At 42.1% G+C, this 26202-nt stretch overlaps 1 protein-coding gene across 1 annotated transcript; it reads left to right on the top strand.

The window, feature by feature from the left end:
* Positions 1-225: 225 nt before the first annotated feature.
* Positions 226-24007, top strand: GRXCR2 (glutaredoxin and cysteine rich domain containing 2). Its single transcript, XM_061423859.1, has 3 exons — positions 226-1058; positions 8969-9190; positions 22062-24007. The coding sequence occupies exons 1-3, from the start codon at positions 723-725 to the stop codon at positions 22242-22244; spliced, it is 741 nt and encodes a 246-aa protein (XP_061279843.1). The 5' UTR covers positions 226-722; the 3' UTR covers positions 22245-24007.
* The last annotated feature ends 2195 nt before the right edge of the window (positions 24008-26202 follow it).

Below are 26202 nucleotides of genomic sequence, written 5' to 3'. Positions count from 1 at the left end.
ATGCAGGAGTAGAAAGCTCAGAGGGACCTGTGGCTTCCTTGTCTAGGGCTCCATGAGACACGATTTGAAAACTTTTAGCATGGTGGACTAATCACGGGTTTTGGAGTTACTTAAGAACTGAGTTAAAATCCCCGCTCCATCACTTACTTGCTGGAATAGAGTAAACAAACAAAGAAGCTGCTCTGAGCCTGGCTTTCCCTTCTGTAAAACACATATAACAACACTTTCATTGCAGGTTTATTGTGAGAACAAAGTAAGATAATGCATATAAAATCTCTGGCACCTCTTAAATGCTCACTAGGTCATAATTATCATCACTTCCCTGGTGGCCCAGACGGTAAAGTGTCTTGGTTGGTAAGAATAACAAGACCCTTGCTAACTGATCCTTACTGAAGTGGTTAGTTGTTAGTCTATATAACCTACTCATGCTCACGTTAAGAAAAGCTGAGGTTGGGGTGAAGTTATGGGTGAGCTTGGGATTCAGGGGGCACCCAGCCTTGTCTTATGCTCCATCCGCTCCATAAACCTGCAATCGCCTGCCTTTGCATGGAGGCCTATCAATATTTAATGTGTGGGTGTCAATTGCTGTAAACCGAGCACACCCCAGCACCAACTTGAATTAATTATATGCAGGAGGAGTGAAAATAAAATGCCTTTTTCTCAGAGCCCCAAGTTTCACTGCTACACCGAAGCCTGGAAACCACAGGGTGAAATTTTTGCTGATGGAGGACCCCAAGAAGAAGCTGACCCAGAAGAGTGACGGCAAACCCCGGAAAGTCCGATTTAAAATCTCTTCCTCCTACAGCGGCCGTGTGTTGAAGCAAGTCTTTGAAGACGGGCAGGAATTAGAGTCACCAAAGGAGGAATACCCTCACAGTTTCCTCCAAGAGTCCCTTGAACCAATGGATGGTGTTTACGGATCTGGGGAAGTCCCGAAGCCCCAGCCGTACTCTCCCAAGCTGACTGCTCAGAGGATCAGCGTGTTTCGAGAGGGTAGTGCCTACACCTTGGCGGGGAGCCAGCATTTCTTCAATGATTACAAGGCCAATGACCATAAGGTTGGTATTGCCCCTGGTGTGTAAGCTGTAAGGACTAAAATGTGGTTAGAGAAACACCTAAATGTTTCAGATTGTATCTTGCTTGTACTTGGGTACCAACCAGAGCTTTTGTTGTTGTTTAGCCACTTAGTCATATCTGACTCTTTTTCGACTTCATGGACTGTAGCCCACCATGCTCCTCTGTCCATGGGATTCTCCAGGCAAGAATACTGGATTGGGTAGCCATAACCTCCTCCAGGGGATCTTCCTGACAAAGGGATGGAACACACGTCTTCTGTACATTTCCTGCATTGCAGGCAGATTCTTTACTGCTGAGCCACCGGGGAAGCCCAATCAGCTATAGGTACACACCAAGTGCAAAACTGCCATCAGAATATTTCTGGGACAAAAATAACATTCTTGTTGACTACTTGTTGGAAAGTGCAAAAAGCGTAGCTGGTATTCAAATTCCATCCAGGTTAACAAATTGTAATTGGGTGTTCAGCTGGGATGTCTTGGTAAGTAAATGAAATAGAGATACAGCGGTTTTCAGGTTGCCAGACTGCCGTTTTAGAAAATTATGCTGCAATGGGTTGTTCTTTTTCCTGGAAGAGCTAAGCGTTTGAAGGTGCTTACTTTACTCCAGCCGATTATTTAATTTATGGTTTATCCATATCTTGCTTTGTTTCTTACCTCCCTCCTGCTGCCTGCTTTTTAAAAATGCTTGTTTATTTCTTTTGCCTTTCCATTGCTTGTTAGCAGGAATCCTGGGTGGGTGGAACCCTGGGAAGAAATGGAAAAAGCAGATCAGCTAGAGGAAATGTTACATATGGAAGACATTTGAGCTAATAGTTAGATAAAAACATGTATTTTATCTGTGAATTTCAGTTATTTTCTTCAGTACCAAAGATCATCAAAAGCCCATACATGATTTTCTTTGAAGCTAGAAGAGTCTGGAACTTATTCACTCATTTCCACAAACTAACAGGATGTGTGCATGTGTTCTCTGCTGCAGGAGAACCATGAATGCCTTGAAAAAAAAAAGCTTAAGTGCAATTATATAATGTACCATGTTATTAATGAATAGCACACCAGGATATGTTTTCATCTTTAAAGTGTAAAATTCAGGTCATTACTCTCTAATCATTTATATTGTTCTTTTCCTAAGGAAACAGGTTACATAGCGATAGCAGACAAATGTACTGGCCTTGTTGGCATTAGTATAAGTTTAATTATGAGCATGTCCACATTTATTGAAGATAATACCAGGTTTCTTTTTGATATTCAAGGGGGCTGGAATGAACAATTCCTTTTGTTAGTGGAGTGACTTCTGCATTAAAGGCTGCTGCTGCTGCTAAGTTGCTTCAGTCATGTCCAACTCTGTGCAACCCCATAGACGGCAGCCCACCAGGCTCCCCCATCCCTGGGATTCTCCAGGCAAGAACACTAGAGTGGGCTGCCATTTCTTTCTCCAATGCATGAAAGTGAAAAGTGAAAGTGAAGTCGCTCAGTTGTGTCTGACTCTTAGCGACCCCATGGACTGCAGCCCACCAGGCTCCTCGGTCCATGCGATGTTCTAGGCAAGAGTACTGGAGTGGGGTGCCATTGCCTTCTCTGCATTAAGGCACTTCTGCGTTAAAATTGCATTCTACCTCATTGGGTCTTCTCCACAACCTTGAGGAGAAAGATTGTGAAAAATGTAGAGTCGTTTCCATTTTACAAATGAGGAAAATTGAGTTCCAGGTTGTAAGAGACTCATTAGGTACAGAGTTAGAATAAAAATTTAGGTCTTCTAATTCTGTATATTCTTGGCCCTATGGAATGTTCTTTTTAAGAGAATAAGACCATTAATAATAGTGATGATAATGATTATAATAGTAACCAATTTTTCAAGTGATTATTATGTCCTGGGTACTTGGTTATATCTTGTACTTACAGTACCTCTTTTAATCATATCTCATTTGTAGTTTTAGAATTTATAAAGTCATAGTTTATACAAACTTTGCACAAGTCCGTGGTTTATAGTATTGAACTGTTTGACCTTCATCAGTCATGTGTCACACTTGGCATTTATGTAAAGGTGTGATTAGGCATGGACTTAATAAAACCAGACGCCTCAGTCTTACTGACAGCACCCTACAGTGGTTTTAAACACGGTACTCTCTAGACCAGTTTCAGGGTTTGATTTCTGCCTGGTCTGGTTGTCCTTGGTTTCTTTGTGGCATGAACAAATGCCACATCCTGCTGCTAGCCAGTCTCTGGGTGTGAGAGTGGTCAGGTTGGATTTTTGCAGCACTACCCACTGAAATAGGTTGTTAATGTGGTGCTTGGGAAAAATAAGGAAATGAGAGCTGGGAAGTCATGATTTTTCAATAGTGAATCCAACTGTGAAATAACCCTTAGTAAATATTGGCTTTGCAGCAACATTGGGTAGCAGTTAAGCACAGCAATTAAAAAGAAGGGCTCTGAACTTGAACAGATATTTGTATACCAGTGTTCATAGCAGCCCAATTGCCCACAGGTGGAAGCAAATATCAATCAATAGATGAATGCACAAACAAAACATGGTATATACATACAATAGAATATTATTCGGCCTTAAAAGGAAGGACATTTCAATACATGCTATAACACAGATGAATCTTAAGGACATTATGCTAAGTGAAGTAAGCTGGTCACAATAAGATAATTGTATGATTCCACTTGTATGAGGTACTAGCACAGTCAAATTTATAGGACAGAAAGTATAATGGTGCTTGCCATGGGCTAGGGAGGGCAGAAGGTGGAGTTTAATGAGTACAGAGTTTCAGTTTGGAAATGAGAAAAAGTTCTGGACGTGGGTGGTGGAGATGGCTGTACAGCAGTGTAAAAGTGCTGATGCCCCTGCATTGTGCCTTACAAAAGGTTAAAGTGGTAACTTTTATGTACGCTGCTAGGTCACTTCTGTCGTGTCTGACTCTGTGCGACCCCATAGACGGCAGCCCACCAGGCTCCCCCGTCCCTGGGATTCTCCAGGCAAGAATACTGGAGTGGGTTGCCATTTCCTTCTCCAATGCATGAAAGTGAAAAGTGAAAGTGAAGCTGCTCAGTCATGTCGACTCTTAGCGGCCCCATGGACTACAGCCAACCAGGCTCCTCCATCCATGGGATTTTCCAGGCAAGAGTACTGGAGTGGGGTGCCATTGATATTTTATCATAATAAAATAATAATCATAAAAAGCAAGGCTCTGATGTCAGTTAAACCTGGACTTGATGTCCGTCCAGCCCACTTACTCTGTGAGCTTGGGCAAGCCACTTAACCTTGTGATAATAAAAGTACATGCTTGCAGAGATTATTGTGATGATTAAAAATATCAAAGACCTGAAAGTACTTAGCACTGTGCCTGGCACACACTGTATCTGCTCAGTACGTGCTACCTACCGTGACAATGACCAGGCTCTTATTAAGGAAATACTGAGGCTTTTAAAATTTAATGTGATGGATAGAGAAAATCTTATAAACAGATATTTTAAGGATTTGAAACTGACTGAAGTATATGTATGTGTGCATGCTTAGTCATGTCTAACTCTGTGATGCCATGGACTCTTGCCCACCAGGCTCCTCTGTCCATGGGATTTTCCAGGCAAGAGTACTGAAATGGGTTGTCATTTCATCCTCCAGGAGATCTTCCTGACCCACGGATCAAACCTACGTCTCCTGTGACTCCTGCATTGGCAGGCAATTCTTTACCACTGAGCACTTTACCCTAAGTATAAAGTGAAAGTGAAGTCACTCAATCATGTCCGACTCTTTGCGACCCCATGGACTGTAGCCTACCAGGCTCCTCCCTCCATGGGATTCTCCAGGCAAGAGTACTGGAGTGGGTTGCCATTTCCTTCTCCAGGGGATCTTCCCGACCCAGGGATCGAACCCATGTCTCCTGCATTCCAGGCAGACACTTTAGCTTTCGAGCCATCAGGGAAGCCCTTACCCTAAGTATACTACTGCTAAGTCACTTCAGTCGTGTCTGACTCTCTGCGACCCCATAGACGGCAGCCCACCAGGCTCCACCTACCCTGGGATTCTCCAGGCAAGAACACTGGAGTGGGTTGCCATTTCCTTCTCCGATGCATGAAAAGTGAAAGTGAAGTTGCTCAGTCCTGCCCGACCCTTAGCAACGCCATGGACTGCAGCCTTCCAGGCTCCTCTGTCCATGGGATTTTCCAGGCAAGAGTACTGGAGTGGGGTGCCATTGCCTAGGGTCATTAAAAAAGATGAAACGGAGGGACTTCCCTGTGAACCAGGGGCTAAGACTCCATGCTCCCAAAGCAGGGGGCTGGGATTCCATCTCTGGTCATGGAACTAGATTTTGCATGCTGCAACTAAAGATCTTGCATGCCACGATTAAGACCTAGAGCAGCCAAAAAAGGGGGGTGGGGGTGGGGGCGGGGAGGAGGAAGGAAAGAAACATTTATTGAACATGAACTTTCTGTACTGTTATGCAATTTCATCCTCACAATAATTTTGGGAGGAAGAGTTTAACAAATTGGAAAAACAGAAGTTCATGGAGGTTAAATAACTTACAGACTTCACATGGTTGTCAAATAGAATTTGAACTCAGATTTGTCCACCTCCAAAGCACATTGAGTTCCTAGTCCCAACAAGACATGTCTGCATTTAAACACAGAGCAGTGGAAGGTTGCATGCTCCCTGAATGGCAATCCCAGTCCCATTGCTTTTGACATCAGAGTATTTATGAATACTTAATCTTATATAAGTTGACATTCTGGGATTATGGAATAAAACAAAAACGTCCTGGCTCTATGCTGACCCTCTATAATGTAAGTGTTCCTCACAGGCACTGGAGTGTAACTGGATAATGTGAACTTTAGTTACACCTAGATGCAAGGAAGAACTTGGCTGTCATGGTAACGGAAACATAAACACACCTTAAAGGTGATTTGGGATCCTCCATCTTGGGAGTATATTAAAAATACATTTACTATCCTGGGTGTCTCAGATGTTGTCTAGCTGAGAAACAGGAGGTTGGGCCAGATAAGTGAAATTTGTTTTTTTCATATGTTAAGAATTTTGAAAAACTAGCCTTATGTATGAAAAAAACTTCTGAGTAATTGAACCTCTTCGGCTATTACTGGAAATAGAAATGGAACCTTCCAAAGGTACCACCATCTTTATCTTCTGATGCTCAGAAACTGATAGTCCAGAGTGTGAAACAGGAACCCAGCATGCATCAAACAATAGGAAATGGAAGCTGCCACATGATCCCTTGACGAGAGGGAGAGGATACAGGGCCAGGTAGGAAGCTTGTGGCTTCATTAATAATTATTGAAAACTCTGTGGGTGTTTCAAGGAAGGGGACCTGAAGATTGAAGTCCTGCTCAAGCCGGGTTGTGCCTGAATGCATGAGGGCTAAATAGGAGACTGCTTAATTGTGGCATGTAAACAGATTTGGTTTATATAGTTCTGTAAAAGCAGGGCAAAACATTTCGTGCTGGGGAACGTAGCTATGTAGCGTGATTAATACTAACTGCAGTAAAAACATCATTTGCATAGTATATTCAGCTTTTGCACACTCTAACGTATTTTTCATTGTGCCCTCACCCTTAGATGTTGATATAATTAGCCTCAGGGATGAGAGTTAAAACATTTAACCACAGGAACATTGAGGTCAGCTCAGAAGTCAGGAGAGTGTTGGGGCAGGGTCCTGATAGCTGGGTTCCTGAGCATTAATATTTACACCGCTGGGTTTGTGGGTGAGAGAGGCTCCCTCAGGAAAGGAGTTTGAGAAACAGAAAGGTGCTCAGGAGTCTCAGGACAGCACCTGATTATCAGCTAGTATGGAAATATTTGTATATTTTAATCACTACTTTATTTGTGATGGTGCCCACCATTTGGCTGTCAGCCCATTTGCATGAAAACACTGAGGTCCTGAGAGACCAAATGGCTCTCTTGTATCTCACAATTGGTGGATGGTGGAATTGGGATACAGTGTTGTTTCCCCTCTAAGCTATCTGTGAAGAAGTATGTGTTCTTAGTTAACTGACGTCTAAACATTTCCTGCCCGGACTCCTCTGCTGCACTGTAAAATTGTCCAAGTTGTTTCTCAGCAAATGATGAAGTAACACCTGATAAATCTATAGACGGGGACATAAGCTATTAATAATGATGCTGCAGGCTTCCCTGGTGGTGCAGGTGATAAAGAATGCACCTTCCAGTGTAGGAGGTGCAAGAGATGCAGTTTCAATCCCTGGGTCGGGAATATACCTTGGAGAGGGAAATGGCAACCCACTCCAGTATTCTTGCCTGGGAAATCCCATGGACAGAGGCACCTCATGGGCCACAGTCCATGGGATTGCAGAGAATTGGACATGACTGAGCATGCACAGACAGTATTTTAATTGACATAAAAATGTTGATCATATATGAATAATGAACACACACAACATATATATGTATAATCTTACTTGGTGGAGGGGGTGTTTGTTTGTGAATAGTATAGTGTAGGTGCTCAGAGAAGGCAATGGCACCCCACTCCAGTACTCTTGCCTGGAAAATCCCATGGACGGAGGAGCCTGGAGGGCTGCAGTCCATGGGGTCGCTGAGGGTCGGACACGACTGAGCGACTTCACTTTCACTTTTCACTTTCATGCATTGGAGAAGGAAATGGCAACCCACTCCAGTGTTCTTGCCTGGAAAATCTCAGGGACGGGGGAGCCTGGTGGGCTGCCGTCTATGGGGTCACACAGAGTCGGACACGACTGAAGTGACTTAGCAGCAGTATAGTGTAGGTGCTAAGAATATGGACCTTAGAGTGAGACAGACTTGAGTTTAAATTCCAGCCACAAACCCTGAATAACTGCAACTTTGGAAAGCTCTTAACCTCACTGAGCCTCAGTCTCTTCTTCTGTAAAATGTATAGAAATCGTTGCATCAGTATCATAGGGATGTTAGGGAGGGAAGTGAGGTAATGTTTGTAAAATGCTTAGCATGATGCCTGATGTTCAATAAATGCTATCCACTAATAGTGAATTCAATAAATTGTATCTACTATTATTAATAGGACTTCCAGGTGGCTCAGACAGTAAAGAATCTGTCCGCAATGTGGGAGACCCAGTTTCAATCCCTTGTTGGGAAGATCCTCTGGAGAAGGGAATGGCAAGCCACTCCAGTATTCTTGCCTGGAGAATTTTATGGACAGAGGACCCTGGTGGGCTACACTCCATGGGATTGCAAAGAGTCGGACATGACTGAGTGGCTAACACACACATTATTACTTATGCATAAAATTTTGGAGAGAGGTTTATTTATTTAAAAAATTCAATTTATTGATTTCTTACAATCAAATACTGCCAGCTAGCATTACTTCCACTCATGCATCTTTAGAAACAAAAGGATATTTCCTTGGTATTTTCAAGTGATGTATTATGCAGTAAACAAAAAAAGTTAGAACTTAAAATTTATCCCTAATTAATTACATAAACTGGTAAATTGTTTAAGAAGCATAACTAATAATTTGGTTTCTGAGAGATTTATTTTTTAAAAGCATTCCTATATATGCGTAAATCTCTCACTCTGCCCAGCCCTGCACCAGCTCCCATGGTATGTAGTAAGAATAGAAGCTCAGGACCTTGTCCTGCAGAGCCCTACATTGTAGTCATGTGGTTAGTTCAGCTCTGATTGGTTACCATCAACAGGAAATAAGAAGCTGGCGATCAGACAGTAAAGAATCTGTCCACAGTGTGGGAGAGCCAGTTTCAATCCCTTGTTTTCAGACAGAACAGAGAATCCAGGGAATGAATTCTAGTTTGGGGTTGTGATGGGACCCCAAGTGCTGGATGGATGGTATATATCTTTCCTGGGATGTTGAAGGGATTCTGCAGCCTGTATTTGGTGACTGGGGCATCACCAAGCTCATTCTTCATGTCTCTAGTCCCCACCTATTATAGATTTTGGAAAGATAATCATCTACACGAATAACCTGAAAATCATTCGAACTCCAATGGACAAGAGAGATTTCATGAGGAAAATGCTCCAAAAGGAAGAGGAGGCCGAGGAAGAGTCTCTGATGAGCAAAGAAGAAATCTGTGCACACCAGAACCATGGTCCTTTGCCAGAGATGGAAGGCACCTTCCCCCATAACCAGTACCCACAGGTGTGTCCCCGCAGTTCACTGCTCTGTGCAGGGCTGGCCCTAGAGCTGTGTCCTCCAAATTGTTTTGATTGTGTACTCTTTAATGTACGGTTTAATATGAATACCTATGATGTCTAAATGTTAATGATATTGAGGAATTTTAACTTTCTTTTATTTTAGTGTTTTATCAGATTTTATTGTTAGCAATAATAGTTACAAGTCCATATTGCAAATACAATTTGAATTATTTTGAATGATTTCTTTAAAGATCTGATTAGGTGTTTATTGTTTTCACTTTGCAGTGTGGCTTAGAGCAGCCTGTTCTAGACATGGAAGAAAAAAATTACCTCTGTCCTTTTCTTATGGGTTTGCTTGTGCTTCTATTATTGGTTAATGCTCAACCCACAGTTTCCCCAAAGAAATCTAACAAAGCTACTTGTCTTTAGATTTCATGGAGATTTAGTTCAGTTCAGTTGTTGAGTTGTGTCTGACTCTTTGAGACCCCATGGACTGCAGCACACCAGGCTTCCCTGTCCACCACCAACTCCTGGAGTTTGCTCAAACTCACATCCATTGAGTCGGTGATGCCATCCAACCATCTCATCCTCTGTCAACCCCTTCTTCTCCTGCCTTCAGTCCTTCGCAGCATCAGGGTCTTTCCCAAAGAGTCAGTTCTTTGCATCAGGTGACCAAAGTATTGGAGTTTCAGCTTCAGCATCAGTCCTTCCAATCAATATTCAGGACTGATTTCCTTTAGGATTGACTGGTTTGGTCTTCTTGCAGTCCAAGGGACTCTTAAGAGTCTTCTCCAACACCACAGTTCAAAAGCATCAATTCTTCAGTGTTTAGGTTTTTTTATAGTCCAACTCTCACATTCATACATGATTACTAGAAAAACCATAGTTTTGACTAGACGGACCTTTGCTGGCAAAGTAATGTCTCTGCTTTATAATATGCTGTCTAGGTTGGTCATAGCTTTTCTTCCAAAGAGCAAGTAAGTGCCTTTTAATCTGCAGTGATTTTGGATCCCAAGAAGATAAAATCTCTCACTGTTTCCATTATTTCCCCATCTATTTGCCATGAAGTGATGGGACTGGATGCCATGATCTTAAGTTTTTGAATGTTGAGTTTTAAGCCAACTTTTTTACTCTCCTCTTTCATTTTCATCAATGGGCTCTTTAGTTCCTCTTCGCTTTCTGCCGTAAGAGTGGTGTCACTTGCAAATCTGAGGTTATTGATTCCTGGCAATCTTGATTCCAGCTTGTGCTTCATCCAGCCCAGTGTTTCTCATGATGTACTCTGCATAAAAGTTAAATAAGCAGGGTGACAATATACAGCCTTGATGTACTCCTTTCCCAATTTGGAACTGGTTCACTGTCCCATGTCTGGTTCTAACTGTTGCTTCTTGACCTGAATACAAATTTCTCAGGAGGTAGGTTAGGTGGTCTAGTATTCCCATCTCTGGAAGAATTTTCCACAATTTATCACGATCTACATAGTTAAAGGCTTAGGCGTAGTCAATAAAGCAGAAGCTGATGTTTTTCTGGAACTCTCTTGCTTTTTTGATAATCCAATGGATGTTGGCAATTTGATTTCTGGTTCTGCTGCCTTTTCTAAATCCAACTTGAACATCTGGAAGTTCACAGTTTATGTACTATTGAAGCCTGCCATGGAGAATTTTGAGCATTACTTTACTAGCATGTGAGATGAGTGCAATTGTGCAGTAGTTTGAACATTCTTTGACATTGCCTTTCTTTGAGATTGGAATGAAAACTGACCTTTTCCAGTCCTGTGGCCACCAATGTGGCCACCGTTTTCCAAATTTGCTGGCATATTGAGTGCAGCACTTTCATAGCATCATCTTTTAGGATTTGAAATAGCTCAACGGAATTCCATAACGTCCACTGGCTTTGTTCATAGTGATGCTTCCTAAGCCCACTTGACTTCGAATTCCAGGATGTCTGGCTCTAGGTGAGTAATCACACCGTCGTGATTATCTGGGTTTTGAAGATCTTTTTTGTACAATTCTTCTGTGTACTCTTGTCACCTCTTCATAATATCTTCTGCTTCTTTTAGGTCCATACCATTTCTGTCCTTTATTGTGCCCATCTTTGCATAAAATGTTCCCTGGTATCTATCAGATCAGATCAGTCACTCAGTCGTGTCCGACTCTTTGCGACCCCATGAATCGCAGCACGCCAGGCCTCCCTGTCCATCACCAACTCCCAGAGTTCACTCAGACTCACGTCCATCGAGTCAGTGATGCCATCCAGCCATCTCATCCTCTGTCGTCCCCTTCTCCTCCTGCCCCCAATCCCTCCCAGCATCAGAGTCTTTTCCAATGAGTCAACTCTTTGCATGAGGTGGCCAAAGTACTGGAGTTTCAGCTTCAGCATCATTCCCTCCAAAGAAATGCCAGGGCTGATCTCCTTCAGAATGGACTGGTTGGATCTCCTTGCAGTCCAAGGGACTCTCAAGAGTCTTCTCCAACACCACAGCTCAAAAGTATCAATTCTTCGGCACTCAGCCTTCTTCACAGTCCAAATCTCACATCCATACATGACCACAGGAAAAACCATAGCCTTGACTAGACGAACCTTTGTTGGCAAAGTAATGTCTCTGCTTTTGAACATGCTATCTAGGTTGGTCATAACTTTCCTTCCAAGGAGTAAGCGTCTTTTAATTTCATGGCTGCAGTCACCATCTGCAGTGATTTTGGAGCCCAGAAAAATAAAGTCTGACACTGTTTCCACTGTTTCCCCATCTATTTTCCATGAAGTGATGGGACCAGATGCCATGATCTTAGTTTTCTGAATGTTGAGCTTTAAGCCAATTTTTTCACTCTCCACTTTCACTTTCATCAAGAGGCTTTTGAGTTCCTCTTCACTTTCTGCCATAAGGGTGGTGTCATCTGCATATCTGAGGTGATTGATATTTCTCCTGGCAATCTTGATTCCAGTTTGTGTTTCTTCCAGTCCAGCGTTTCTCATGATGTACTCTGCATATAAGTTAAATAAACAGGGTGACAATATACAGCCTTGACGAACTCCTTTTCCTATTTGGAACCAGTCTGTTGTTCCATGTCCAGTTCTAACTGTTGCTTCCTGACCTGCATACAAATTTCTCAAGAGGCAGATCAAGTGGTCTGGTATTCCCATCTCTTTCAGAATTTTCCACAGTTTATTGTGATCCACACAGTCAAAGGCTTTGGCATAGTCAATAAAGCAGAAATAGATGTTTTTCTGGAACTCTCTTGCTTTTCCATGATCCAGCAGATGTTGGAAATTTGATCTCTGGTTCCTCTGCCTTTTCTAAAACCAGCTTGAACATCAGGAAGTTCACGGTTCACATATTGCTGAAGCCTGGCTTGGAGAATTTTGAGCATTACTTTACTAGCGTGTGAGATGAGTACAATTGTGTGGTAGTTTGAGCATTCTTTGGCATTGCCTTTCTTTGGGATTGGAATGAAAACTGACCTTTTCCAGTCCTGTGGCCACTGCTGAGTTTTCCAAATTTGCTGGCATATTGAGTGCAGCACTTTCACAGCATCATCTTTCAGGATTTGGAATAGCTCAACTGGAATTCCATCACCTCCACTAGCTTTGTTCGTAGTGATGCTTTCTATGGCCCACTTGACTTCACATTCCAGTATGTCTGGCTCTAGGTCTGTGATCACACCATCATGATTATCTGGGTCGTGAAGATCTTTTTTGTACAGTTCTTCTGTGTATTCTTGCCATCTCTTCTTAATATCTTCTGCTTCTGTTAGGTCCATACCCTTTCTGTCCTTTATCGAGCTCATCTTTGCATGAAATGTTCCTTTGGTATCTCTGATTTTCTTGAAGAGATCCCTAGTCTTTCCCATTCTGTTGTTTTCCTCTATTTCTTTGCATTGATCAATGAGGAAGGCTTTCTTATCTCTTCTTGCTATTCTTTGGAACTCTGCATTCAGATGTTTATATCTTTCCTTTGTTCCTTTGCTTTTCGCTTCTCTTCTTTTCACAGCTATTTGTAAGGCCTCCCCAGACAGCCATTTTGCCTTTTTGCATTTCTTTTCCATGGGGATGGAAAAGATCCCCTTGATCCCTGTCTCCTGTACAATGTCACGAACCTCATTCCATAGTTCATCAGGCACTCTATCTATCAGATCTAGGCCCTTAAATCTATTTCTCACTTCCACTGTATAATCATAAGGGATTTGGTTTAGGTCATACCTGAATGGTCTAGTGGTTTTCCCTACTTTCTTCAATTTAAGTCTGAATTTGGCAATAAGGAGTTCATGGTCTGAGCCACAGTCAGCTCCTGGTCTTGTTTTTGGTGACTGTATAGAGCTTCTCCATCTTTGGCTGCAAAGAATATAATCAATCTGATTTCAGTGTTGACCATCTGGTGATGTCCATGTATAGAGTCTTCTCTTGTGTTGTTGGAAGAGGGTGTTTGTTATGATCAGTGCATTTTCTTGGCAAAACTCTAGCAGTCTTTGCCCTGCTTCATCCCATATTCCAAGGCCAAATTTGCCTGTTACTCCAGGTGTTTCTTGACTTCCTACTTTTGCATTCCAATCCCCTATAATGAAAAGGACATCTTTTTTGGGTGTTAGTTCTAAAAGGTCTTGTAGGTCTTCATAGAACCGTTCAACTTCAGCTTCTTCAGCGTTTCTACTTGGGGCCTAGACTTGGATTACTGTGATATTGAATGGTTTGCCTTGGAAACGAACAGAGATCATTCTGTCGTTTTTGAGATTGCATCCAAGTACTGCATTTCGGACTCTTTTGTTGACCATGATGGTGACTCCATTTCTTCTGAGGGATTCCTGCCAGCAGTAGTAGATATAATGGTCATCTGAGTTAAATTCACCCATTCCAGTCCATTTCAGTTCGCTGATTCCTAGAATGTCAACATTCACTCTTGCCATCTCTTGTTTGACCACTTCCAATTTGCCTTGATTCATGGACCTAACATTCCAGGTTCCTATGCAATATTGCTCTTTACAGCATCGGACCTTGCTTGTATCACCAGTCACATCCACAGCTGGGTATTCTTTTTGCTTTGGCTCCATCCCTTCATTCTTTCTGGAATTATTTCTCCACTGATCTCCAGTAGCATATTGGGCACCTACTGACCTGGGGAGTTTCTCTTTCAGTATCCCTGGTATCTATAATTTTCTTGAAGAGATCTCTAGTCTTTCCCATTCTGTTGTTTTCCTCTATTTCTTTTCATTGATTACTGAAAAAAGTTTTCTTTTCTCTCCTTGCATTTCTTTGGAACTCTGCATTCAAATGGGTATATCTTTCCTTTTCTCCTTTGCCTTTAGCTTCTCTTCTTTTCTCAGCTATTTGTAAGGCCTCCTAAGACAACCTTTCTGCCTTTTTGTGTTTCTTTTTTTAAGGGATGATGTTGATCACTGCCTCCTGTACAAAATCACGAACCTCTATCCACAGTTCTTCAGGCACTCTCTCATGGAGATTAGTTTAGTTAAAACTAAGCAATAACGTCTGTAAGTCCACTAGACCAGAAATTCGTGAACCACAACATGTAACATGCTGAAAGTGAGTGAAAGAGCAGGGTTGTCATTGTTACTTTATGTAAAGTGAAAGAACTCTACATTATGCATGCAACAGGGTCTCTTGGGTGCTACATTTGTTAAGTTAAGCCCAATCTAGTGAGGGTGCTGGTGTCACCTTGCTTATTAAAAATGGATATCACATTTTCTTTTGAAAATATTATTAAAGCCTCTTACATTCTTTTCAAAAAGTAAGATAAATAATAGTTCAAATGTTTTTTTCTCCTCACACCTTTCAAAGGTGTGCACTCCTTAGAAGCCATTGCTTAGACATGCTCAGACGAGCAGGAAGGTGATGACATTCAGGAGTTCACAGTGTGAAGCTGACAGTGGGAAAAGCAATTTTGGTGAATGTAAGCAAAGACAGTAAAAGCTTAGGAAACAGCAGAAATGAATTTTCCCTCTTTAGAGTCCATCTCTTGGAACTTGAAGCTGAACCTCCCATGACAAAATGGGCCAGGGGCTTCCTCACATTTGAGTGATATCCCCACCCTGGGAGGGTTTAGGGGACAGGAAGGAGAAGGCCATGACCAGACTCCAGTTCTGCTCACAACCATTCCTGTCTCTTTCAGACCTGACCTCGTACTTGATAAGATATATTTGAAATGCAAATCTGATCATGTGACCCCCTTCCTCATCTTTTCCCCCAGCGCAAAACTTTCAGTTGGCCACTCATCACTTGGGATAAAGCTGAAACTCCTCACTAGTTTTAGAAAGCACTGTGGACTTGCCTTCTTCAGCCTCATGACTTAAACAGATCTCTACTCATTCTCTCTGCCTCAGACCCACTGCCCATCTGCTTACCCCTCAGATGCTCTTTGTTCTTTCCTACCAAAGCCTACTTCCTTGTTCCTAGAATATTCTCCGGACTCCCTACCTCCTTGCCCACAGCCCCTTGAGATCTCGGTGCAGGCATTACTTCCTCAGAGAGACTTCTCCTGGCTTCTGTGAGGATAAAAATCCACGAGGATGGACTCTTCAAGTTCCTGTGCTCCCCGCCCCCACATTTGTAATCTTACATTTATTTGTGCGATTGTTTGGTTAATGCTTGCTCTTACTCACTAGGATTTGGTCTTTGTGAGGGCAGGGAGAATGCTTGTGTCAGGTGTGACATAGTAGTTCCAATGCCAAAAAAAAAAAAAATAGAGCCTGGCATCTAATTAGGTGCTCAGTAAATAGTAGGTAAATATTTGTGGAATTTGGAACTAAGGGCCAAATGATAAGAAATAGTTTGCCTTCTCTATAGTACTATTCAGAACCTAGCCTAGCAGAAAGGCAGACAGCTAACCTTTGTGATACTAAGCATCACCATCCCACACCATCCCACTTTGAAACTCATTAATTCTTTCTTTTTCCATACCATATTGTAACTTGTAAGAACATGTATTTTCAGAAGAGGACCAGAAATGCAGGTCACACTGCAGGCCTGAATGAAAAAGCAACAACAGCCCTGCCATGACAATTACCTTTAAATTCCATCTGGAGAGAACTATGTATTTTTTTTTTTTTGGCTCTAGTGCCATAAACTAGGACAGAGATGTGTAGCAAAAAGTTCCCATGAAAGGTTGTACTTCACTTGCCTGTCCTCTAAGCTCTGTTTTAAATTGTTATTTGTTTGCCCCATCTCTCATGCAGTAAATGCCCAGACAACTTTTATTCTAAAATACAGGGTCAGAGAACATCAAGGAGCCCATTCTGACCAAGAGACTCTTTGTTGTATTATATGGAACAGGGAGACAGTAGGGTCTTCTTTGATGAAAGAGCAGGGCCAGGCTAAAAGCCAGGCTAAACTTGAACCTCTGTATTAACTACAAAAGGAAAGGAGAGGAATAATTGAATTGAGCCACAGGGAAAAGTAGAAGAGGAAAAATCTGGCCTTGTAATCAGTGGGCTTGAGACCATAAGTCATCTGGACTTCTTTATGCTTTATGTGATCTTACCTTTGAAACAAAATGATAGCTACCATTTTAATACAAAAATTTTAAATAATTTTAAATTTTTATTTATTTATTTTTGACTGCTCTGTGTCTTCATTGCTTTGTGTGGGCTTTAGCTGCGACAAGCAGGGGTTACTCTTCACTGCGATGCTCAAATTTCTCATTGCAGTGGCTTCTCCTGTTGCAGAGCACAGGCTCTAGGCACGTAGGCTTCAGTAATTGCCGCTCTCAGGCTCTAGAGTGCAGTCTCAGTACTTACGGCTCACGGGCTCTAAAGCTCAGGCTCCGTAGTTGTGGCACACGGGATTACTTGCTCTGTGCCATGTGGAATATTCCTACACCAGGAATTGAACCTGTGTCCCCTTGCAGTGTTAGGCAGGTTCTTATCCACTGCATCACCAAGGAAGTCCTGCCGTTTTTTGAGGGTTCATGTTAGCCAGGCATCATGCCCGTGCAATAGTCCATTTCATTCTTGTAAGGACTCTGTTTGGTAGTTATTATCTGTAGCCTCATTCTGCTGCTGGGGAAATAAGGGCTCAGAGAAATCAAGTAACTTGCCAGAGGTTACCAGAGTCAGTAGTCAAACTCAGGTCCGTCTGGCCTTAATCACTCTGCTCATCAACCCCCAGATTGGCTCTGATTCCCATCTTAAAGGCTGAGTCTCAGATGAAAGCCCTTTTCTTGGTCATGGAGCTAGTGAGAGATGCTTTGGGTAGGTTTGTGGGTTCTAGACCCTAAACTATGCTGTGCAGCTATGCTCTATGTTCTTTTACTAAATATTTTCTGTGGAGAATTTTTTAAAATATCGAGAATGGTAGACAGATGCTATCATGCATGTCTAGTATAGAGCAGAGGCTGAATAAATACCTGTTGAATTAACTGAATAATTAAAAAGGATATGGAGAAGAAACAGTTGGAAGAAGTGTGGTAACTAGGCTAAGAGTGGAAACTCCAGTGAAACCTCTAGCAATGCATCATATAACCAGTGACATAAGATGAGATTTGACTGAGATTTGTTTTTGTTCTTTATGACTTGCTCACCAAGTCATTTAGTTAATCTTTTACCCTGGTATTCTATCCAAATGAATTTTTGGATTGCATGTATAGCATTATGGTAGGATTTTACTGTATTTTCTTTGACAACATTGACTTATATCATTAAAATCTCACCGAGATCACAGGACTTCTCTGGAAGTCCAGTGGTTAAGATTTGGGGGACATGGGTTTGATCCCTGACCAGGGAACTAAGATCCTGCCTGCTGCTCAGCACAGCCACAAATAAATAATTAATTAAGTCTTAGTGGAATCAAGTTCAAAAGAAAAACAATGGATTTGGGAGGAAAAAAAAGGAACATGGCAATTTAATTTTGGCAGATATATTTATAAGACCCTGATATATATATAAGGACCCTGATGCTGGGAAAGGTTGAGGGCATGAAGAGAAGGGAGTAACAGAGGGTGAGATGGTTGGATGGTATCACCAACTCAATGGACATGAGTTTGAGCAAACTTCAGGAGATAGTGAAAGACAGAAGAGCCTGGTATAGTGCAGTCCATCGGGTTGCAAAGTGTCAGACATGACTTAGTGACTGAACAGCAACAACAAATATTTATTTTGCATACTTTAAGGGAAGAAAACAAATTTCCCCACTGTTAATATATCAGAATATGGCAACAATCAATAAAATATTATAAAGGGTGCTTGAATATCATTTGGGATTTTTGTCAGCTGGATAATCACTTCCATTCCTTACATCTAGAATAAATAAAATAAAACTCAGTATCTTCTTAGGCACTTTGCAGTGCGATGGGGCTATTTTCAGAACTTAGGCCTCCCTTGTCAAAGATGATTTTTATTCTAGGGTTACCAAAGAAAGCTGTGCTAGCTGATTGAGCCACCCAGTGGACTTCAGCTGTCTTGTTAGTTCCTAGAATTTAAGATCAGTAAGAGCTCTCCAGAATTGTTGTTTTGTTTATTTATTTATTTATTTTTTACTGTGCCAGGCTTATGCTGCCTCAGGAAATGATGGAGAAAGGAACTAGCCTGGAGCACTTCTTATCTAGTCAGCAGGAACTTTCAGGGGGATGTGAGACCTCCCAGGCTGGGGCCAATAAAGGAGGGTGGAACTCCTGGTCTGGAAGTGTGAGTGGGTAAGCCTTCCTGGAGGAAGGGCTGCTGAGCTGACTTCTGAGAACAGGCAGGAGTTGGCTGGGTTGAGAGTGGGAAAAGGTCCCTCCAGACCAGCTAGAAAGATACCCAAGAATGAGAGCCTGATGAAAGAAGTAACTGAGAATGTACATATAAGAAGATTGGGTTTTAACCTGAAGTTGATCTGGTGGGCAGGTGTTCATACAAGGTTTCTTGGGTGCTTTCTATGTGGCAATCACAGCTGTAAGTAGCTTCATGAGATTGGCATCTATGAGGAGAATATCCCACAAGACCAGAGGCAGAGACTCTGCTGAATTCATGCCAGAATTGATAGGCGTCTGGATTAGGATTGTGATTATGGAAAAGGGGAAATGGGACAGCTTTGAGAGATGTTCAGAAGATGAAATAGACAGGAATTGGTGCTGAATCCACCTGGTATTGATCTGGTATTGCCCCTTATTTCTTAGAAGGCTCATGGTCTGTGCATGGTCATGGCATGCAAATTTCCTTGAGCTGTCTTAAAGGAAGAGCATGACCATAGCCAAGGGACACACTCTGGTGCCCCTAGGAGGAGGGCAGTCAAGGCCTACAGATTTACTGGCAAGTTTTAGAAATGACTGACTTAAATGGAGAACCTATCCTATGTCAGATAATATACTATAGCATTTACGTAGCCTCATTTAATATTCCAGCTACTCAGAGAAGTAAGCAATACCTGCCGAGATCAGAGGTTGTTATTCTCTCACTAAGTCGTGTCCGACTCTTTGTGACCCCATGGTCTGCAGCATGCCAGGCTTCCCTGTCCTTTACTATCTCCTGGAGCTTGCTCAAGCTCAGGTTCATTGAGTCAGTGATACTATCTAACCATCTCATCCTCTGTCATCCCCTTCTTCTCATGCCCTCAATTTTTCCCAGCATCAGGGTCTTTTCCAATGAGTTGGCTTTTCGCATCAGGTGGTCAAAATATTGGAGCTTCAGCATCAGTCTTTCCAATGAATATTCAGGATTGATTTCCTTTAGGATTGATTGGTTTGATCTCCTTGCTGTCCAAGGGACTCTTAAGAGTCTTCTCCAGGACTACAATTCAAAAGCATCAGTTCTTTGGCACTCAGCCTTCTTTATGATCCAACTCTCACATTCATACATGACTACTGGAAAAACCATAGTTTTGACTAGATGGACCTTTGTTGGCAAAGTGATATCTCTGCTTTTTAAATATGCTGTCTAGGTTTTTGTCATAGCTTTTCTTCCAAGGAGCAAGTGTCTTTTAATTTCATGGCTGCAGTCACCATCCGCAGTGATTTTGGAGCCCAAGAAAACAAAACATGTCACTGTTTCCATTGCTTCCCCATCTATTTGCCATGAAGTGATGAGACAGGATACCATGATCTTAGTTTTTTGAATGCTGAGTTTCAAGACAGCTTTTTCACTTCCTCTTTCACCCTCATCAAGAGACTCTTTAGTTCCTCTTCACTTTTTGCCTTTAGAGTGGTATCATCTGCATATCTGAGGTTGTTGGTATTTCTCCTGGCAATCCCAATTCCAGCTTGTGATTCATCCAGCCCAGCATTTTACATGATGTATTCTGTGTATAAGTTAAACAAGAAGGGTGACAATATATAGCCTTGGCATATTCCTTTCCCAATTTTGAACCAGTACATTGTTCAATTTCTGGTTCCAACTGTTGCTTCTTGACCTGCATTCAGGTTTCTCAGGAGGCAGGTAAGGTTGTATGTATACCATCTCTTTAAGAATTTTCCACAATTTGTTGTGATTCACACAGTCAAAGGTTTAGTGTAGTCAATGAAGCAGAAGTAGATGGTTTTCTGGAATTCCCTTGCTTTTCTATGATCCAACAGATGTTGGCAATTTGATCTCTGGTTCTTCTGCGTTTTCTAAATCCAGCTTGTACCTCTGGAAGTTCTCAGTTCACACACTGTTGAAGCCTAGCTTGAAGGATTTTGAGCACTACCTTGCTAGCGTGTGAAATGAGTGCCATTGTGTAGTAGTTTGAATATTCTTTGGGACTGCCTTTTTTGGGGATTGGAATGAAAACTGACTTTTCCTAGTCCTATGGCCACTGCTGAGTTTTCTAAATTTGCTGACATGCAGAGTGCAGCACTTTAACAGCATCATCTTTTAGGATTTGAAATAGCTCAGCTGGAATTCCATCACCTCCACTAGCTTTGTTCATAGTAATGCGTCCTAAGGCTCACTAGACTTTACACTCCAGGATGTCTGGCTCTAGGTGAGTGATCACACCATTGTGGTTATCCAGGTCGTTAAGATCTTTTTTGTATAGTTCTTCTGTGTATTCTTGCCACAGACCACAGATGAAGAAACAGATTTAGGGTGGTTAAGGGGAACTGTCTAAGGTGCACAGTTGATGTCAGAGGCAGGCCTCAGCTCCAGGCTGCTGACTTCAGAACAAAGCTCTTTAATCACCGAGCTCTGTCATGGTTCTCAAAGAATAAAGATAAAGTACTGCTGGAATTCAGCTCTAAGCTCTGAAGGGTTGCAACATTCACTCATGCATCCACTCAGGCACACAGAAAAATCTAGAGCACCTGCTATTGGGTGACTGCAATGAGGGGTAACATACAGAGTCTACGGAGTACAGATCTCAAGTACCTGACTGTCTAGGAGCCACGCCTGCTTCCTCCTCTTCAAGCTGTGTGCCCACTGGCATATGACTGAGCTTCTCAAGGTCTCTTTTTTCCATCTGTAATATAGGGATGGTACTACTTCCACTATCTCACAGGGGTATTGTGAGGATTAGATGAGTTGTTGATAGAACTCTTAGAACAGCACCCAGGGAATTCCCTGTCTGTCCAGTGGTTAGGACTCTGCACCTTTACTGCTGAGAGCCTGGGTTCGGAACAGTGCTTGGCACCTTCTAGGAGTTCTACAGGTGTCTTCTGTTTGGCAATGAGAAACAGGAAGTCCTTCCCTTACAGACACAGACATAACATGTCAGATAGTGACAAGGGAGATGAAGGTCCAGTTGGGGAGTGCATGGCCTGGTGGCTGGGGCTGCAGTCTTAGAGAGGTCTTCTGGGTTAATCTCTGATAAAGTGCTGTGATTGTTCTGTGCCCCTAGCCATTTCCCCTACTGGCATTTATGGGAAGCACTTTCCTTTAACACAGACCCAGCCTTTGCGGGTTCCCAGGGCTGTGTTGACTTGCGTGTGAACGATGGATTGAAACTGCTGCTGTAATGTAACCCTGACCTGTCTCTTGCAGGAAGGGGAGCATCCCGAGGACAACTGTTTCCACTGCCGAGGGTCGGGCAGTGCCACCTGCTCTCTGTGCCACGGCAGCAAGTTCTCGATGCTGGCCAACAGATTTAAGGAGTCCTATCGGGCCCTGCGGTGCCCTGCCTGCAATGAGAATGGCCTGCAGCCTTGCCAGATCTGCAATCAATAGCCTGTGGGCTTTGTAGGTCTACTTTGATGGCTTCTTCCCTGAAGTTATTTCTGATAAACTGCTCCTCCTCCATCTCCTCCTCCCTCTCCCAGCAAGGAAGCCATGGTGGCTGCAGCACTTCCAGCACTGACACAGCTCAGTTACTCAATCACATTTTGTGAGGCTGGTAACTTCTCCATGTGGGTCTAAGTGACAGAGGCATTTTTGAATTAGAGTCTGTTTTGAAGCTGTTCTAAAATGATCCTTCTAGAACCATGCACATGTATCTCACTTGACTTAGCTTAGTTTTCTCCTGGCATAAGTGAACAAATAAATGTACAGTTCAGGCAGCAGGTTGAAGTCATTTTCTGGTTGGGAGTTATTTTGCAAAATTATGCCATGAGAGAGGAATTAAAAAAAACAAACGCAGATTTCTTAGGAACTGAATTCCTGAATTTCTCAGGAACTGAAATGCTTATAATGCATTTCAAATTGGTCAAATTGCATTTTTTAATAAAGCAGAAGAGGAAAGGGATGCCCATTGCTGAATGCACTAGCACGTTACTGAAAACAAAATAGGATGTACACGGTTCTTGCTGAAGACAGGCAAGCTGAGGAGGCCTTTTTTTCAAAGTCCTGAGTCTCTCCCTTTGTGATGTGCTTGGGTAATATGCATGTAGGCAATGACCAGTGCTACTTATTAGGACAAGATGAGATAAGATATATCTGTGTGCCTCTGAACTACTGAGGTTATAAGCCAAGTCAAAATCATTTATGATAAATTTGGTGCTTAAGTGTGTGTGTGTATCTGTGTCTGTCTATGTGTGTGTGTGTGATATGACTTCTTCCAGCCCCCAAATTATTACCAAATAAATGAATTTATTTTAAGGCTAAGATATAGCCATGATCTCTTCATAAAAGACTATGGATATATTATAGGTATCTATTGGAAATTAAAAAAAAACAACAAAACTAACCAAGGCTGTTTAGCAATTATGTTTCTACTGTCTATGAATACACATACTAAGAATAATTTTTCCTCTTAAAGTTGGTTGTAAAATAAGAAAAATAGTTTTGTTAATGAACTTTTGTAACTCTAACAGCCCCTCCCTTCCCCCTTGAGAAATTCATTATCTATTGAGGCTCATCGCTTTTCCATGGTAATTATTTTGATTTTCTTAACTATTTCAAGATTTATTTGTTAGTCTCTATATTCAGCTGTTAAGATACTTCAGTAGTGGAGTGCTTTTCAGATAGTATAAATACTTCTTATAAAAATGCTATTTGCATAGACAAAGATGTTTCTATAAACTGTTATACAAAGTCAGGTAAGTCAGTAAAACAAATATTGTGTAACACATATATGTGAAATCTAGAAAAATGGTACAAATGAACCTATTTACAAAACAGAAATAGAAACACAGACATAGAGAACAAATGTATGGACCCAGGTGAGGAAAGGAGGGATGGGATAAACGGGGAGATTGGGATTGACATACACGCTATTGATACTATGTATAAACTAGATAACAAATGAGAATCTACAGCACAGGGAACTCTACTCAGTCCTCTGTGGTGGCCTAAATGGGAAGGAAATCCAAAAAAGGGGATATATATACGTATAGCTGATTCACTTTGCTCTACAGCAGAAACCAATACAACATTGTAAAGTAACTATACTCCAATAAAATTTTAAAAAAGATTACCTCTTGAAAAAAATATTAAAGTATTTTTTGAAAACATGAAAATTGTGCCTGTTCTCTTTTAGCCAAAACAATGGAACTGTTGCTCACCAACTTTCTTTGCTTCTGTACTTAACCATTTCCTGACTGTTTATCTTTTCTTACAGCTATTGGCCCTTCCTGTCTTTCCAGATACCAGAGGAAAGAATGATGTTGAGAGACCCTAAGACTTTCAAGTGTATTCTTCTGCTTTTTAGTAGGGACATTTGACAACAGATCCTATTTATTGGATGTGCAAGAAGGTATTACCCAGGGCTTGATGTGCAGTTACCTAGATGGGCACCATGCTTTGGTATCTTATGGGACTTAGAGTTTCAGTGGAGGAGACAGATATACAAACAGATAGTTACCATACAGTGTGACAAGTTCTGGAAAGGGGAATTTCAGGGAGAATTTGGAGCACATAGGAGGGATACCTATATAGACTGAGTGGGGTTAGAGTGGCTTTCTAGAGGAAGCGGTGTGAACTCTGCTGGCTTCTTTTCCTTACTCCATGCTCTTAGGAGCCTTTAATACATTTCATCTCATAATAAATATGTCTAGCAATGATTAACGGAGAAGACAATGGCACCCCACTCCAGTACTCTTGCCTGGAAAATCCCATGGATGGAGGAGCCTGGTAGGCTGCAGTCCATGAGGTCGCTAAGAGTCAGACACGACTGAGCGACTTCACTTTGACTTTTCACTTTCATGCATTGGAAAAGGAAGTGGCAACCCACTCCAGTGTTCTTGCCTGGAGAATCCCAGAGATGGGGAGCCTGGTGGGCTGCTGTCTATGGGGTTGCACAGAGTCGGACACAACTGAAGCAACTTAGCAGCAGCAGCAGTAATGATTAAACTTATTTATTCAGTCAAGTATTTATTGAGCACTGAGGATGTATTAGTAGACTAAACAGATCAAATTTTGGCCCCTGGGGAGCTTATATTTTGGTGGGGTGATATTGGCAAAATATATGTATTTAGAGACAATATGCTACTGGAGATAAGTGGAGAAATAACTCCAGAAAGAATGAAGAGGCGGAGCCAAAGCATAAACAACACCCAGTTGTGGATGTGACTGATGATGGAAGTAAAGTCCGATGCTGTGAGACGCAATATTGCATAGGAACCTGGAATGTTAGGTCCATGAATCAAGGCAAATTGGAAGTGGTCAAACAGGAGATGGCAAGTGAACATCACACATTTTAGGAACCAGCGAACTAAAAGGGACTGAAAAGGGTGAATTTAACTCAGATGAGCATTATATCTGCTACTGTGGGCAAGAATCCCTTAGAAGAAATGGAGTAGCCATCATAGTCAACTAGAGAGTCCGAAATGCAGTACTTGGATGCAATCTCAAAAATGACAGAATAATCTTTGTTCGTTTCCAAGGCAAACCTTTCAATATCACAGTAATCCAAGTCTATGCCCCAACCAGTAATGTTGAAGAAGCTGAAGTTGAACTGTTCTATGAGGACTTACAAGACATTCCAGAACTAACACCCCCAAAAGATGTTGGGGGCCAGCGTGAGGCACTCCACCCATGGCAAAGGTCATGAGGAAGGAGGCTCGACATACGAAAAGGCGGAATTGAGCCTCAGGAGTCCCCCTGGAAATCCTCGAGCATCTACCCCCATAATCAGAGCCTGCCTACTTTACTACTTTGTGCTCTCACCTACACCTCTGACTTTACGGGGGGCTGTCCCCCACCACCTCTTTCAGAGAAGGAGTTAACTTAGAGCTCCAGTTAATAATAATTCCTGGGCGCGACAGGAGTGTTTCAACCTACAAACTCCTCCGAAGATTCTCTAGCCTGCCTGACAGGCTTGTCCGGCCACATGTGATTGCTCACAGCCTCCCAACCGTGAGAGGCACGAGATGCTTTAAACCTTCTAAAAACAGGTTCTTTAGATAAGTTAGAAAACTATTAGTATAAGTATAATGGGCTGATTAGAAATTGTATTGGTGAAGGGTTTTTCATTTGTTGAGCCAATGTTTACTGCTAAGTCTCCACTTCCCCTGCCCTTATACATATTAATGAATATATAGAAGAAATAAGTATTAACCTTTGATATAAATCATGTTAGACCTTAGGCCAAGTAAATTCTTTCCTTAACTAAAACCCACTACACCCTCACCCTATAGGAATGTAACTTTATTTGAGTGACGTCTGTTTTAAGAATAATCACCCCTGGAGAAATAAGTGTTGACCACTGTCACAAGGAGAGGGTCATAAATTGTCAGCAGGCCCCCTGGCC

Source organism: Bos javanicus, chromosome 7 (genome assembly GCF_032452875.1).
Source record: "Bos javanicus breed banteng chromosome 7, ARS-OSU_banteng_1.0, whole genome shotgun sequence".
Classification (NCBI taxonomy): domain Eukaryota; kingdom Metazoa; phylum Chordata; class Mammalia; order Artiodactyla; family Bovidae; genus Bos; species Bos javanicus.
This window is presented reverse-complemented; position numbering and strand designations above follow the sequence as displayed.